This window comes from Primulina tabacum, chromosome 12 (genome assembly GCF_025594145.1).
Source record: "Primulina tabacum isolate GXHZ01 chromosome 12, ASM2559414v2, whole genome shotgun sequence".
In the NCBI taxonomy this organism is placed as follows: domain Eukaryota; kingdom Viridiplantae; phylum Streptophyta; class Magnoliopsida; order Lamiales; family Gesneriaceae; genus Primulina; species Primulina tabacum.
The window spans coordinates 35,145,427-35,160,867 of record NC_134561.1 but is presented as its reverse complement, the minus strand read 5'-3'; the positions used below and the strand labels follow the sequence as shown (position 1 = coordinate 35,160,867).

General features: G+C 35.7%; 3 protein-coding genes and 1 non-coding gene across 4 annotated transcripts; 2 read left to right on the top strand and 2 right to left on the bottom strand.

Moving 5' to 3' along the window:
- Positions 1–3,404: 3,404 nt before the first annotated feature.
- Positions 3,405–5,160, bottom strand: LOC142521389 (protein PHYTOCHROME KINASE SUBSTRATE 1-like). Its single transcript, XM_075624593.1, has one exon. It carries the CDS (start codon positions 4,960–4,962, stop codon positions 3,592–3,594), a length of 1,371 nt encoding a protein of 456 aa, XP_075480708.1. The 5' UTR covers positions 4,963–5,160; the 3' UTR covers positions 3,405–3,591.
- Positions 5,161–5,498: 338 nt separating this feature from the next.
- Positions 5,499–9,635, bottom strand: LOC142521186 (pentatricopeptide repeat-containing protein At1g74600, chloroplastic-like). The gene is given in 3 exon segments (XM_075624413.1): positions 5,499–6,498; positions 6,682–8,597; positions 8,599–9,635. Coding segments are annotated over 2 exon segments (2,679 nt in total). The 5' UTR covers positions 9,631–9,635; the 3' UTR covers positions 5,499–6,498; positions 6,682–6,950.
- A 104-nt stretch (positions 9,636–9,739) lies between these two features.
- TRNAL-CAG (transfer RNA leucine (anticodon CAG)) lies at positions 9,740–9,819 on the top strand. The gene has a single exon. It is a non-coding gene; the product is annotated as a tRNA-Leu (tRNA).
- Positions 9,820–11,312: 1,493 nt separating this feature from the next.
- LOC142520958 (uncharacterized) lies at positions 11,313–13,980 on the top strand. Its single transcript, XM_075624122.1, has 3 exons — positions 11,313–11,953; positions 12,780–12,939; positions 13,249–13,980. The coding sequence occupies exons 1-3, from the start codon at positions 11,449–11,451 to the stop codon at positions 13,715–13,717; spliced, it is 1,134 nt and encodes a 377-aa protein (XP_075480237.1). The 5' UTR covers positions 11,313–11,448; the 3' UTR covers positions 13,718–13,980.
- The last annotated feature ends 1,461 nt before the right edge of the window (positions 13,981–15,441 follow it).

The window sequence follows — 15,441 nt, the reverse complement described above, 5'->3', positions numbered from 1 at the left end:
TATTATTATTTTCATTATAGGAACATGTTCGGAGATAAGGATAACACGTCAATACATGTCCTGATTTGTGAAATTGTCTCACAAAATATCTACTATTCGAAAAATCTCCGAATTTGAACCCTATCTGAAAAATTATCCCCAAACTCGATAAGTTTGGGGGCATCTGAGAAAAATTATAATCCCTAGCTAATCATGATATAGGCTAGCTAATTATGTAGTTATGAGCAACAATCAAAAAATAAATATATTTTCAATCTTTCCATCTAATTTTGGTGTATTGGAAAATTAAATTACAATCTTCGAAGAGTCATTGATTATTGAAATAATTGTGTTTAGAAATTAATAAAATAATTTCTTTGGACCCTCCAAATTTTCAAAAAAAAAAAAAAAAAACTAATATGAGACAATCTCAAATATCAATTTTGTGAGACGGATATTCTATTTGGGTCACCTATGAAAAATTATTATTTTTTACGTCAAAAGTATTACTTTTTAGTGTAAATATGATCATTATTGACTCGTCTCATGAATAAAGATCCGTGTGATCGATCGTATCACAAGAAATCTACTACTAAATTTCATTAGTGTTGCCTATGATTTTTAACTAATCTGATACCAAATTTTAAGATTACATCTCTTGTTCGAGATCCAGTTGTAACAAATTCACCACTCGACTCAAAAAACAAGAAACATATCATCAGTGTAGCAATTACAAAACAATAATCCAAGATTTGAAAATTTAATAAAAATCTACAATCCAAGGATGACTAACACATTATCGATGCAATGTTGTCCTCAGTTAGAGATTTTGGCTCAAAAATCTTGAAAGAATGGGCCATAAATATTTCTATTTAGACCAAAATCGGGTAAATTATAATGTTACATATTTGTGTTCACCAAAAGAAAAAGGCCGATTTGCGATTTGGACAGTTGAAGAAAATAATTATAATGAAAGAGAATTAAAAAACAAATAAACAAGGTCCAAGAAAATGGGGTATCATTGAAGTAAACGTAATGTGATATATCGATATATTTTGTCATGTCATGATATTATGATATCTTTCATAGTAGACTCAAGAATAACTCGAGAACGATGATTACACGATAATAATGTTGAACGAAATCGTTCATGTAAAAAAAAGAGAAAATATACAGTTTTGATATGTTGTATATCCATCGTGCACATTTATGTGAGCACCGATGAATTGACACTCATCTATTAGATGTCATGAAACATATAAAGTTTTACATTCGATAGGAGAGTTACACATCATCGGTGTTCACGTAAGTGTGTATGATGCGTATGTATGGAAGTTAAGGGCAATGGTGCAACACGCGTTCGACAGATGAGGTGCACAAACTTAGCTTTCGACATAACATTCAATTAAGTGTGTTGAAAAGGACTCTTAGGATTGATATTCCAACATATATTCCTATTCATATAATTAGTTCATGAATTATTTTTTTCAGCAATTTCATATCTAAATTTAGACGAAACAACTTTTTGTCCGATAAACCCCATAAATTTGTAAAATTATTACGAACAATGTTGGTCGAGATGAGTATAATAAGCTACTTGATCAGCAAAAAAACATTGCAAGCTAAGCGTCGTATCGGATATCGACTCAACTAGATTTTTTTAAAGCAAAAGTTTTTTGGCAAAAACTTGTGTGAGACGGTCTCACGGGTCGTATTTTATGAGACAGATATCTTATTTGGTTCATCCATGAAAAAATATTATTTTTTATTGTTTATATCGGTAGAGTTGACCCGTCTCACAGATAAAGATTCGTGAGACCGTCTCACAAGAGACCAACTCAAGTTTTTTTTTTTTAACCAGTTGTGGAGATTACTATTTAGATAAGAAACAAGGAATTTAAAATTTAAAAGCTATAATAATTTCATTATAGAAGAAAATTTATTAATGAAGAAAATGATAGATAGGTGTTGGACTTTATTATAATTAGTGTTATTTTTGGGAAATATCTTAAGTAGATAAAGCCTAGAGGTGTTGAGTTGTATCATTAATGAAATCATGAGGTCCCGGAATGGAATGTTTCTTTTTAAAGGGCCAAATGTGGGTGGAAACATCATTATCACTCTGAAATGTATAGATAAGAGAAATAAAACCTACAAATTATTGATGGACTACTTGGATATTTCACAGCATAAAATAATTTGTATCGGTAAAAGATGAGACTTCAGTTGATTACACATTTTTATTTAATAAAAAATTTGACACAAGTTTGACGACAAAAGATTATAGTTACTAGTAGAAGATGCACATGCGTTGCATTTGTTATTATTCTTTTGAGTTGATCAAATAAAATCAAACATTTAACATAAAATTGTTTTAAATTTAGAAGAGTTGTTTAATTTAAAAAGAAAATTTTGTTTATAAAGTTTTTTTATATGTAAATGTAGAGCGACTTGAGGAGGTTTTTAGCAGAGTAGTTGGTAATATTAAGAAAGATAATTATGAAATTTAATATTATGGTCTCTTCCAAGGTAGTTACTATGATGACCTCATCTTTTATATATTAGTATATATAAATCATTATGTCATCGGTTTATCATTCCTATATCAGAATATCATACATCGTTTGATGTGGAGGATGAAACATCAGTTGATTATTCATTTTTATTTCATCCAACGTCTAACTCAAGTTCTACAAAAGATTAGACTTATAAATAATTATATATTATCTTATCTCATAAGTCAAACAATGTCTAAGTTCCAAAAAAATGTATGTTTCACATTTTACTTTTTGTTTAAACTATATTTTATCACGAGATAATAGAGGTTTAGCTTCGTATAATCGAGAAATGACCATATCAGCTTTAATATGAAAAAGGAAAAAAAAATTGTAGAATAATATAAATTGTAAAAATAGAAAAAAAATATCTTACTCAAATAATTACTTTAATTAATTATCAACAAATATTAATTAGTGAATATTTAAAAATGATATGTGCTAAATAAATAAATAAATAAATAAATATATATATATATATATATATATATATATATATAACGCTTTATATAATTATTACATGTAACTATTCCCCCAAATAATGAATCTGAATCATAGAAGTATCATAATGTAAAGAATAAAAAAAGTTATTTAATCTGAAACAGGAAGAAAAAGAAAATTTATTCAATTTTAGTTAAGTTGTCCAATTTCAAATCGTATTATATTATCGTTTTTTTTTTAGATTTTAGTATTTCTGATACAACGTAACATTGACATGGTGTCAACATGACAATAGGTTCATAATGTCTAATATACCAATATCACCTCAACGATAAATACAAAAGTCGGAACAGCCCGTGGATTACAACATTAAGAAATACTAATATATATATATATATATATATATATACACGGTAAGCATCATGTTAAGATAATTACATATATCTTACCGTTTATTTGATATCAAAACTAATTCGGTACATTTTATTTGAACTCTGCGATTCAGAAGTCGAGGGATCGTTTTAACACATGGCAAATAAGATGGATCACAATGATTTTGGCGCACGAACAAAGAAAACGAAACCCGATTGATTGTTCTTGCAATGCAACTAGAGCATTATACATGCAGTTCCTTGTAAAAAATTTCCCGTTTCCCCGAATGAAAATCTTGATTGGGTACCTGCAGGCATGCATCCTCAGCTACTTCCACTGCTTTGTAGTTCTTGCATCTCAAAATCCCGCCGCCGCCTCCAGGCCGTGTTTTCGGCACACCTTTGGCCTCGCCTCCTCTGGCTTTTGAGCTTCCGGTACTAGTCGCAATGTTCTTGGCAATTACTCCAAGCACATCTTCCGCAACATCGACACTTCTTTCGTCGTTAAACGAAAGAACAGACGAGAAATCCGCTGCACTTGCGGTGACCACACTCCACTGAATGCTGGCCTCACTTGGCGCGTAGTGAGAGATTGGACTCATGCAACTAGACATTTGATCGTCCGTTGCTTGATCAGCTGTTAGGGGTAGTAGATACATGGATCCTGACGTATTTTCGATTTCGAATAGGTCTGAACTTGCATCACTAGCCATGTCCTCACAAGATGTGCTGTGTCCAATGGTAGAAGTTCGGTGATTTTGTCGGCCCCCTTTTGGGATTGCATCCCAGGTTAACATGGAAAGTTTCCTCTCCATATTTGTGGCTACATCTCCCTTTAACGATGCTGCTGATCTTGATCCGAACACTTCGATCGAGTTTCTCGGTTCTACCAGGATTTGGAGTTGTTTCTTGAGTGCTGAAGTATCTTCTGTCACAAGATTTGGTGGTGGTATAAACGTGAGAGTATCGACTCGTTCTGATACGGTTCGGGCTGGCTTTGAGCCATAGTATGCTGTTCCATCTGCAACCATTTCGTTAATGGAAACATCTTTCCTATGGAAGCAAGGCCCTGGACAGCCGAATCCAGCGAAAATTCGTCGTCCCAAGGTCTTTTTCTGTTTTGTTTGGGTTCCGATTCTTGAGACGCTCGGAAATAATGCACCCTGGCTATTCCACCTGCTTTCCTCAGAGCACAAACTTGGGGTTCTTAGCCTGGCATTTGGTCCTAAGAAGGGGATATCTGTCATCACTTTGTTCTTAAAATCATGTTTCGGTACTCCGGCTTGATGCTCTAGCTTCATGTTAAAGTACCTGTCAGCACCAAACACGCTGATCTCTCCATCTTTTGGGATTTCTTGGCAGAAGCCGAACGAAGCTGTGGGATCTTGAACCGGCCCCGGAACTTTAAACACGAAGTTCTCGCTAGTGTTACGATAAGAAAATGAATCGAGTCGTAGATTCGCGAGGCTGTCTTGGCTGTCCCTTGAGCTCGAGAAGCCGGTAACATTCAAGGGCGGCTTCGAATTTGACTTGGTTTTGTAGTTATCTTTAGCAATGTCAAGGTAATAGGCGAAAGAGGCGACACGAAGGCTCGTGTTATCGTCGGCATTCTCCATCTTTTTTTTAAAGGTTTGATGTCTGTTTGGAAGATGGTAGGATGTTGGGAAGTTCTGTGCAAGTGTACAAATTTTATCAAGTGGAGGAAATCAACAACTCATACGACATATTCTTGATCTTGGATAGGTTTTGTTTTGCCTTGGTTTTATGTAGACATGTTCTACTAGGAGAATATATAAGCAAGAAAGTAGATCCCTAAATTTTTGTTTATTTAAATAATATAAAAATATACATATATATACATAAAGCAGGAAATTCTATTTTTGGTTTGTGTATCTGTCATCTTTGAGATTTTATTGATCTATATTATTACATTTCAGTCTTAATCATGCACCTTCCGATACTCGATAATTTTAATCCATTTCATCTGGAGTGTTGATGTGTCACTACACACGTTTGCGTTGTATTGATATCACGTCAGCGCTACGTCGGAATAATGAATAAAACAACCAGAAAAACAAAAATAACATATTAAACTGAAATGTGACAGCATAGATGATTAAAATCTCGAAAAGATAGGTAATCTATAGTAAACTAAATTATCATGCACAAAAATCTTTAATGCCAATAAATCAAGTTTTTACTCTGACCTAGCTCTCAACCAACTAGCCAACCTTTTGGTTCACAAGGTACAAGAATCAAATTTATAGGAATTCAATGCGACAATTATGTTCAACCGCTGTTACCTGTCTGAGAATGACTGAAATGTAGAAGATCAAAATAACATTAGCTAAGCTATTTACCAGTTGTCCGACTTTAAGCCTACTGTCATTCATTGAATATCAGCTGTTATACAACATAATTCGGTGCGGAACTATGAATTTATGTCGGAGAATTTTGTGTAGAATTCATCCACGAGGCCATATAATCGATTTTTTTTAGCAACCTAGTATTATATATGGATGACAATTGGTCGAGTTTAAACCTATGTGTTAAATCAGTCCTGCTCGGCATGAGTCTAAAATAAGTCAAACGGGTTGTGAGATGGTTTATCCTGCATCATATCAGTCTCACCCGGAATGAGTCTAAAATCGGTCAAACGGGTTGTGTCCAAAAACAATCAAATGCAATCCTAGTTGATATATCCCAGATGCTCTCCAGCTCCTTCTTTTTTTTCTCGAACACGCAGGCTTCTGCAAGTTCGTGTTCATCCAACCACTTGATAGCATAGTTGATCTCATATTAGTATGTCACTCGTGCGATCTTCAAGAAATAACTACAGTAAATAAATTAACCTTCCACTCTTTGAAAAATGCCTCCTTTAATAGGCGTACTCCAGGTGGGAAATGCCACAAATGCATGAGTTGCAGAATGAAACAAGGTTCAAACGTGCAGAATCTCCCCTTGAGAAATTTCATCCACAACTTCCTCTTGCAAAGAGACAGAGGCATCCCCAAGAAACCGAACACCCAAAAAATGTTTTTTTTTTCCGAGCTCGGCGTAAACCATACTATAGTGAAAGAACAGAGCATGTATTTCATCAGCCAGACTTAGCTGCTAGAGTGAAGACTCTTGTAGTTTTTTTAGTACTAGAGCTTCAAATTCATCGAGTGAGATTTAATTATAAGCTCAAACAAGTTGAGAAAGTGTCTAGTGAGAAACAAAACAACGCAAAAGAAGGCCACAAGAAGCTGTGTATATTTATCGACAAAGCACCGTATTGGTATAGGAATATGAAAACCATTAAAATGTCAGAAATAAGAGTCGTTTGAGCACACCTGCTGGAGCTTTAATCCAGACAGAGTATTGATTCCTCCAGAACTAGTAGGTAGAGATAGAACCATTATTCGTGCCTTGGTCTCACGAGGATGTTCTACGGTGGACAAGGAGTCACCACTGGATTTGTCCAACAGTAATCCATGCCACTCAATGTTATACTTGACGAAGATTAACATTGCACAAATCAAAGAATTGTAGTAGCTGGAGATGATCTTGGTTCAACAGAGAATCATTCATTATAGAATGTCAAAATTTACCATATTATACTTCATATGTAACTCCACCCAGGTTCCTTCTTCATTCCAGTTTGTTTCATTGAACCTCTGATTTTCAAAACATGTTCCCAGCGGCCTACATCAGCAAAGATATTTGCCATAGAAATGTAAGCTCCAGCATCAGATTGTTGCAGTTCCATGATCTTCCCAGCAGCTAGCTTACTAAGATCATGATTACCATGAACTCTGCAAGCAGCAAGTAGAGTTTCCCACACCAAAGAATCGGGTTTTATAGGCATATTCGCGATAAACCTCTCTGCCTCTGCTAATCTTCCTGCACGACCCAGAAGATCTACCATACAAGTGTAATGTTTATTACCAGGCTCCAATCCAAAGTCTTTGATCATCGAATTTAGATGAAAATATGCTTCCTCAACCAAACCAGATTGACTACAGGCAGACAGAATGCCAACAAAAGTAACATAATCGGGCTCGATTCCTGATCTTTTCATTAGTTCATAGATTTTTAAGGCCTCTGATCCTTTTCCATGCTGCGCATAGCTTGCAATCATTGTTGTAAAGCTGAACAAATCAGGATTTTTTATCTGTTGAAACACTGTGATAGAGTCACATATACTTCCGCATTTTGAATACATCAAGACAAGTGCACTTCCTACGGACGCTTCTGATTCAAACCCCGTTTTTATAGCATGCACATGCACCTGAGTACCGATGGCTGGTCTGTTCAGATTTGCAAGGACTGAAAGAATAGATGAAAATGTGAAGGTATCAACGCTTAATTCGGATAGAAGCATGTCTCGAAAAAGCTGAAAAGCTTCCTCAATGTGCCCCCTTTGGGCGAATCCTGAAATTAAGGAGGACCATGAAACCTGATCTTTGAAGGGCATCCTCTGAAAAACAATCCTTGCCGCATTTAGATCACCACATTTGGAGTACATGTTCACTAATGCCCCACCAAGGATAAAGTGATCCTGAAATCCACGTCTAAGTGAGAATCCATGAATTTCTTTACCAAGCTTCATGGAACGAAGATCAGAACATGCTGTCAGAACTGCATTTAAAATCATCACATCGGGAATGTATTCCTCAAATCGCATCTCTCTAAATAATGTAACAGCATTATCTGCAGACCCATGTTCTGCAAAACCAGCAATCATAGAGGTCCATGAAACAATGTCTCTCCTCTCAAGCTGCTCAAAAGCTTTAAGAGACTCCTCTAAGTTACCACATTTTGAATACATTGTGAGAATAGAACTGCCAACAGACAAATCAAACTGCAGACCAGTTTTATGAATATACCCATGTAGATGTCTCCCTAAAGATAGATCATCTATTATGCTCAAGATACTGGATGCACTGAATTTATCAGGCGTAACACCCTCTTTGACCATTCTATGAAACAAAATGATCGCTTTATCATAACTTTGGTTACGAACTAAAGCTGAAATCATGTTAGCCCAAATACCCACCATCTTCAGATTGTCAGTATCTGCAAATGCTATTTCAGATAAATCAATGGCTCCAAGTTTTGAGTACATGGAAATTAAAGATGCTTTCACCACTGCATTTGAGTAGAAGCCAATTTTTAAAATCCAGCAATGGATCTGTTTTGCTACCTTAAACATGTCTGGATATGCACAAGCAGAAAGAACACTTGAGATGGTGTAACTATTTATATCCTCTCCCCTTTTTACGCATTTCATCGAGGACCCAAACAGCTGAAGCTGAATCACCATTCTCGACAAAACCAGAGATGATTGCTGTCCAAGAGATGACATTCCGCAATGGCATGAGATTAAATTGCTTGACAGCATCACAAATAGCTCCACATTTTGCATACAAATCCACAATAGCAGTCCCCACAAAAACATCTGCACCTGTGCCGCATTTGATTGTTAGTCCATGAATGCTTTTTCCAAAGTCAAGCTCCTTGAGGGTAGCACTGCCAGTCAAAACACTAGCAAATGTAAAAGAATTCGGGGCCATAGAGGCATGCCAACATATTTGCCTGAAAATTTCCAATGCTAACCTATTATCCTCATTCTTTACAGCTCCTGATACCACAGCATTCCAACAAACCACATTCTCACTGTCAACATCATAAAGCACTCTCAGAGCATCCTTAACTCTGCATCTTCTTGTAAACAAATCTATGGCTCCGGTCCTCACATAATCATTGAAAAAGAAACCATTTTTAATAACACAAGCATAAACCTGCTCTCCACAGACCACAGTCTCTAATGCCCCGCAGGCAGCAAAAATACTGCTATAAGTAAACTCATCAAATTCTACTCCTAAAACATGCATTTGACAAAGAGCCCTCCAAGAATCATCATAACATGAATTCTTATTAAACCCTGAGATCATCAAATTCCACGTTACTACATTTGGTTCACTTAATTCTTCAAACAGATCCAAAGCATAATCCACTCGACCACATTCTGAATAAGAATCGATCAAATTGTTGGCTACATAGATATTGGAGTACAGTACGCATGTTTTTAGGAAAAGGGCATGTGTTGTTTTGGATTCTGTCAGTGTTAAACGCCTGAAATTGGTGGGATTCGCGAGCAAGTCAACTGGGTCGGCCTTAATGTAATTGGTGGTTGCTTCGATCAAACGATTATCAGGTGAGGCAATGGAGGAAAAGAGCTTACGGGCCAACTTTAACGAACTTTTGTAGCTCAGTGAATGAATTTTGATGCCATTCATCTGTATTTCACAAAGACATCAATGGCTGAAGCGCGGAATTTCGAAAAGTAATTTCTTATTAGAAACTACTAGTTATTAAATATATCTTGTAAGGCAACATTGCAAATAAGTCAAGATGGCCGAGCGGTCTAAGGCGCCAGTTTCAGGTACTGGTCCGAAAGGGCGTGGGTTCAAATCCCACTCTTGACAAATTCCTTATAATTTTTACTTTTTTATTTTAGAATAATTTTAATTTTCACTTTTTGAAAAAAAATAGTAATGAATAAATATTAAATTAATTTGTTTCGTGTATCTTAATAATATTATATTACACATAATTTTTTTAGATTTAATAATTTTAATTTTCACTTTTTGAAAAAAAAAAATAATAGTGAATAAAAATTACATTAATTTGTTTCGTGTATCTTAATAATATTATATTACACATAATTTTTTTAGATTTAAAATTTTATTATATAGAAATGAACAAAGACTAAATTAATCCATTTGATTGTTTATTATAACGAATGGAAAATTTATTTAGCCTGGGATGAAAGTTTATTTTTCATTTTATATTTATGGAGGATAATTAAACTAATTTATTTTATATATAATTTGACGATAGCAAATCATATATATTCAACCACATGTAACAAACTATAAATTTTCAGACAAGAAAATACTACAATAAAGAGAAATCATTATTACCTGAGGAAGAGGTCTTGCTTTATTAAATTCTTTCATGTATATATGATTTATCGTTACCCTCTCTTAGTTTTGATACATTTATCATTAAACACAAAAAACTTATATTAGACAATCTCATGAGTTTATTTTGTATGACGGATTTTCGATCTGGCCAAAATATTAATTTTCATTAAGTCAATTTTTGAAACCTGTCTCACGAGAGACTTACATTTATTTTCGTGAATTACGATGCAATTATAAAATCTGTTGAACTTTGATATATGTGGAACTCATTATTGGTGTAACGGACAATGTGAAGAGAAAACATGAAAAGCAGGCATGTCATGCGGAGTTGAAAATAGATGCATTGTTGGATAGTACATTTCGGAAATCTTATGAAGCTTGTTCAATCAGAAGCAACAGACAGGGACATACGGATCACGGTGAATCAATTCAGTTTGGACGTTGACGCCCGGGGTATGATTTGCACAAAAGCAAGTTTAGCGTTTGGGTTGTGGTTCGAGATTCTCAAGGCCGAGTCTGGGGTGCATCAGCTTGTGTCACAACACATCCGAGCTCATCGATATGGTATGGAGTTTTGTTTGCGCCTTGGTCTTACACATATTTGCAACTTTTCGGATTCTACCCAAGCTATCAATCCTATCATTGAACCTACCGAAGATTTGGGACCGAATGGCTTGCAGGCTTCAGTTACACACAATTTTTTTTATTGAGAAATTGTTTTAAAAAAATATAGATAAATAAAAAGTGGTAGTATATATAAATTGGAAATAAAAAGTAAATTATGGTTTATGTGATTGTTGACTTAAAGAATTTGGACTATGCTAATGTAAAATCACAAATATCCAATATTCAAGGCAAAAATTTGTGTGAGACGATCTCACGGGTCGTATTTTGTGAGACAAATATCTTATTTGATTTATGAAAAAATATTATCTTTTATGATAAAAATTCATTCACAAGAGAACTCCTCGGTATCCCATTGAGAAAAAATCTCTGACTAGCTGTTAGTCAACTGCATTTCGAGTTTAGCTGCCACCAACTCCCTGTACCCCCCAAAATCATTTCTTGAACCCTAATTTTTGAGACCCTCGATTTCACAATTCTAGTTGATTAACCGTTCTTCGATTAATGGCGCAATCTGCAGTTATTCATATTCCATCATTATGTGCCACTCGTCTCTTCAAAACCCACCAGCCCTTTTTTTCTCCAGCTATTTGCACTTCCAAAGCCATCAGCTTTACCATTAGAGCCTCAACTTCGTTTGGCAACTATGCCCCCTCCATGCCTGCAGCGCCCTTGAATTGCAGCTCCAGCAGCTGGAAGTGGAAGTATCAGGGAAATTCAGTGAATATCCACTTCGAGAAATTCGAGAAGGAGGGCAATAATGGGCCTTGCAAGAACATTCTGATGGTTCCCACGATATCTGACGTCAGCACCGTGGAGGAGTGGAGACTTGTTGCTGAAGAAATTGTGAGGAAGAATGGTGGGATTGATTTGAGTGCGACCATTGTGGACTGGCCTGGTCTGGGGTACTCTGACAGGCCAAAACTCGACTACAATGCTGACGTCATGGAGAGATTTCTAGTGGATTTTATAAGTTCCCCTGATTGCCCCATTGCCAGCTCTGTGGCAGGTCTGAAAAATCGTATCTTGAAGCGGATTTTTGTTTACATTTGTTGGTTTTGTGTGCGCAAGAAGTCGAGTTCCTGTTTTATTTACAAGTTATTTATCATGGATTAAAATTGCATACTTGCATTTGTTTTCAGTATATTATGTAGATCAGTTAAGGTAATCAGGTTGGTAACTTGGTATTTCTTTGTTCATGACCACTAAAGAATATTTGTTTGAGCACTCTGTGATAGCGGTTAGCCCACTGCCATGAATATAGGTTTCATCTGATGTGTAACTTACACAAACTTTAGAAGGGAAATATTATGTATTTGTTGTCCTTCAGTAATTTTCTGACCAATGAGGAGCTTTAGGAACTAAACGGGTGTTGTTACTGTTGTTGGGGGGCTCTGCTTTTTGGCTCCATCGGGCATGTGTTGGGCTCTTATTCATTTGCAGATCCTCTGGGCTTTGTTTGTGGTGGTCTTTTCTGCCTGTTGGTTCTTGTTGTGTATTAAGCTGATGTAGGAACCAATTTTTCTTTTCATTTTGGTTTTTAGGATGCCAAAATATCGAGAGAATATCATTTTTTTATGAAACTTTAGGACATGTGACTGAACTTGTTATCCAATCCATTTCTCCATCTTTAATTGTCCCGAGATTCCTTTTTATTTTATTTGGTTAATTCAACATGTAAAATTTGTGTTCATTGGCACACTATTGATTTTAGCGATCCTCAATATTGATTGTATACATAATTATTTACGCAAGTAATGTGTTGTTATGCCTGGTTAATGTACTAAACGACATTATATAAATTCTTACCTTTTTAATATGCTATTGCATCTCAGTTAATGATTATGTGGTCTTTGGAGGAGGGCATGCTGCGACTATAGCAGTGCGTGCAACGAGAAATGGTAAGTTAAAGCCAAAGGCCATTGCTGCTGTTGCTCCCACCTGGGCTGGTCCCCTTCCTATTGTATTTGGTAAAGATTCAAGCATGGAGACTAGGTAGGCGTTACCCTCAACATTCTTAGCAAATTATCTAAGTTATGATCAGATTTCTTTTTCTGAAGCATGGTCATGCCACTCATCTTCTTTCCTCCACTCTTCTTCTTTTTCTTTATGGTTATGCATCCAGTTTTTCGTCGGTCGACGAGATATTCAAACTGTTTCCAATGAGAGTTCAAGTTTACACGTGATCTTTAATTGAGTCATTTGTTAAAACATTGTAAGATGCATTTATCTGTTGGTTGATTTTTCACATCTTTTATTGTATTTAATCAACCTTGTCTTCCCCTCTATCTTGCGAATTTTCAGGTATGGGCTTCTTAGAGGGACCTTAAGGGCTCCTGCTGTGGGTTGGATGATGTACAATGTGCTTGTGAGTAATGAGAAGGCAATCAAATCCCAGTACCAGTCCCATGTATATGCAGATCCTGAAAATGTGACACCTAGTATTATTGAGAGCAGATATGAGCTAACGAAACGGAAAGGTGCTCGGTATGTGCCTGCTGCTTTCTTGACTGGGTTGCTTGATCCAGTAAATTCCAGGGAGGAGTTCGTCGAACTATTTGCAGGGCTAGAAGGAAGGGTGCCTGTGCTAGTTATGTCCACATCACGCGCACCAAAGAGGTCAAAAGCCGAAATGGAAGCTCTTAGAGGATCAAAAGGAGTAAGCAAATTTGTGGAAGTGTCTGGTGCTCTCCTTCCTCAAGAAGAGTATCCTACAGTTGTCGCAGAAGAGCTTTACAAGTTTTTAATCGAGACCTATGAATCTAAAGCTTAAGAGATATTCATACCGAGTGGCAGAGAGCATAGAATGCCATATTACATATTCATACTCAAAGTCTTGGGGTTAACCCACCCTTATATTTTATTATCCAAAAATTTTGTTGATGATAATCATTTTGAACAAATTCGGGTTTGGCAATAAATTTCAACAGAAACCCGAAAATGTGTCTTGTATTCTGACCGTATGTTCTGGTGAATATGGTCTAGGATACATTACCAGCATTCTGGTTGTGGTTATATCTGAAATTTTGTTTTCTACAGTTTTCAGTACTTCCATCTGAGGAATACCCTTTCCCTACAAGACAGGACTTATTTTGTTCTTTGTTTTGTACTTAACTAGGTCTCCTTTCAATCCTCTTTTCAGCCGATGTATTCATCTTACGGGTAAAAATTATTGTTGTGATTCGATTAGATTACGATCGAATTAATTCGTCCCAATTGCAAGAATATCGAGCTCGAATCAATATTGAAATGCAAGATATCACGAACTAAAGCTAATCAAAGAAGACGAATAAGAACTCCGATCAAACACAACGATTTAACGTGGTTCGACAATTTGTCTACTCCACGGACAAGCAGCACCCGACCAACCTTTTATTGAACTCAAAACACTTTGAAGGCGAATTACAAGTTACCGGATCAGTGTCACATACACAACACATCACTCAATTCCTCAACAATGAATCCGGAAAAATTATGAGAAACTCTTTTATTGCTGATGAGTGATCGTGATCAAGAAGAAAAACAGAAGAAGTGACCGCAGAGCTTCTGGAACATATATATATCCATGTATGCGTACACTATATGTCAGCAACTGCCACTTTCAACCGTTTCATTCATTCTTGACTTCTGTTAGTTCACCTTGTGCAATTAAGCCAGCTCCACCTGAACAAGGCTCCACCGAACGAGTCAATGCCTTGAGACAATATCCACAGTTATCTTGTCGAATTTTATTCTGCTCTGGTCTTGTTTCTTACATGAAATCAGCTGTATACCTATATGCTGGTAAAACCAGATTTATCAAAGGCTCGAAGCACACTATAATGCGCGCACATGCACCACGGGCCTTGGCTCAAGGCGCAAGTCAACCTGCATGACTCGTATCTTGCATTTTTTCCAATTTTAGTTAGTGCAGCAACTTGTATGTATTTCCATAATTTTTTGCCGAAAATCGAAAATGGTCACCGGAAATTGCTAGCTGACGACATGGTATGTTGAAAAATACATTCGGGGGTTTTGGTGTGGTGGGAAAATAACCTATGTGAATTTGAGCATTTCTTGATACAATATCCGAGCCTTTACTTATATATATATATATATATATATATATATATATATTGTGTGTGTGTGAAACAATATCAACAAGTCAATGTGAAAAGAGTCGAAACTTTGGGATCAATGCATGTCCTAATTCCAAATAATCATTCTTGAAAAATTAATTTTAAAAAGATTCGAAATAATTAAAATTTGGTTGATAGCTATTGCTCTATTTATTGATTATGACATGATGTTTACAAAACTTTAATCTTATTAAATTATGAAAATTTATGATATAAATATACAATAAATATTTTTTCAAACATACCATATATAAAAATGTAGGCAATATTTATTAATTATATTTTTAAAAATAAAATTAAAACTAAAATTTTCGGATCAACTCGGTTGACCCGAACACAATCCAACCCAACTCAACCCGATCATTTTTTTCGGGTCAGC

Coding starts and splice junctions, on each gene's coding strand:
- LOC142521389 (XM_075624593.1), bottom strand. CDS start 4,962: ATGGAGAATGCCGACGATAACACGAGCCTTCGTGTCGCCTCTTTCGCC.
- LOC142520958 (XM_075624122.1), top strand. CDS start 11,449: ATGGCGCAATCTGCAGTTATTCATATTCCATCATTATGTGCCACTCGT. Junction 11,954..12,779: donor CATTGCCAGCTCTGTGGCAG/GTCTGAAAAATC, acceptor ATTGCATCTCAG/TTAATGATTATGTGGTCTTT. Junction 12,940..13,248: donor GATTCAAGCATGGAGACTAG/GTAGGCGTTACC, acceptor GCGAATTTTCAG/GTATGGGCTTCTTAGAGGGA.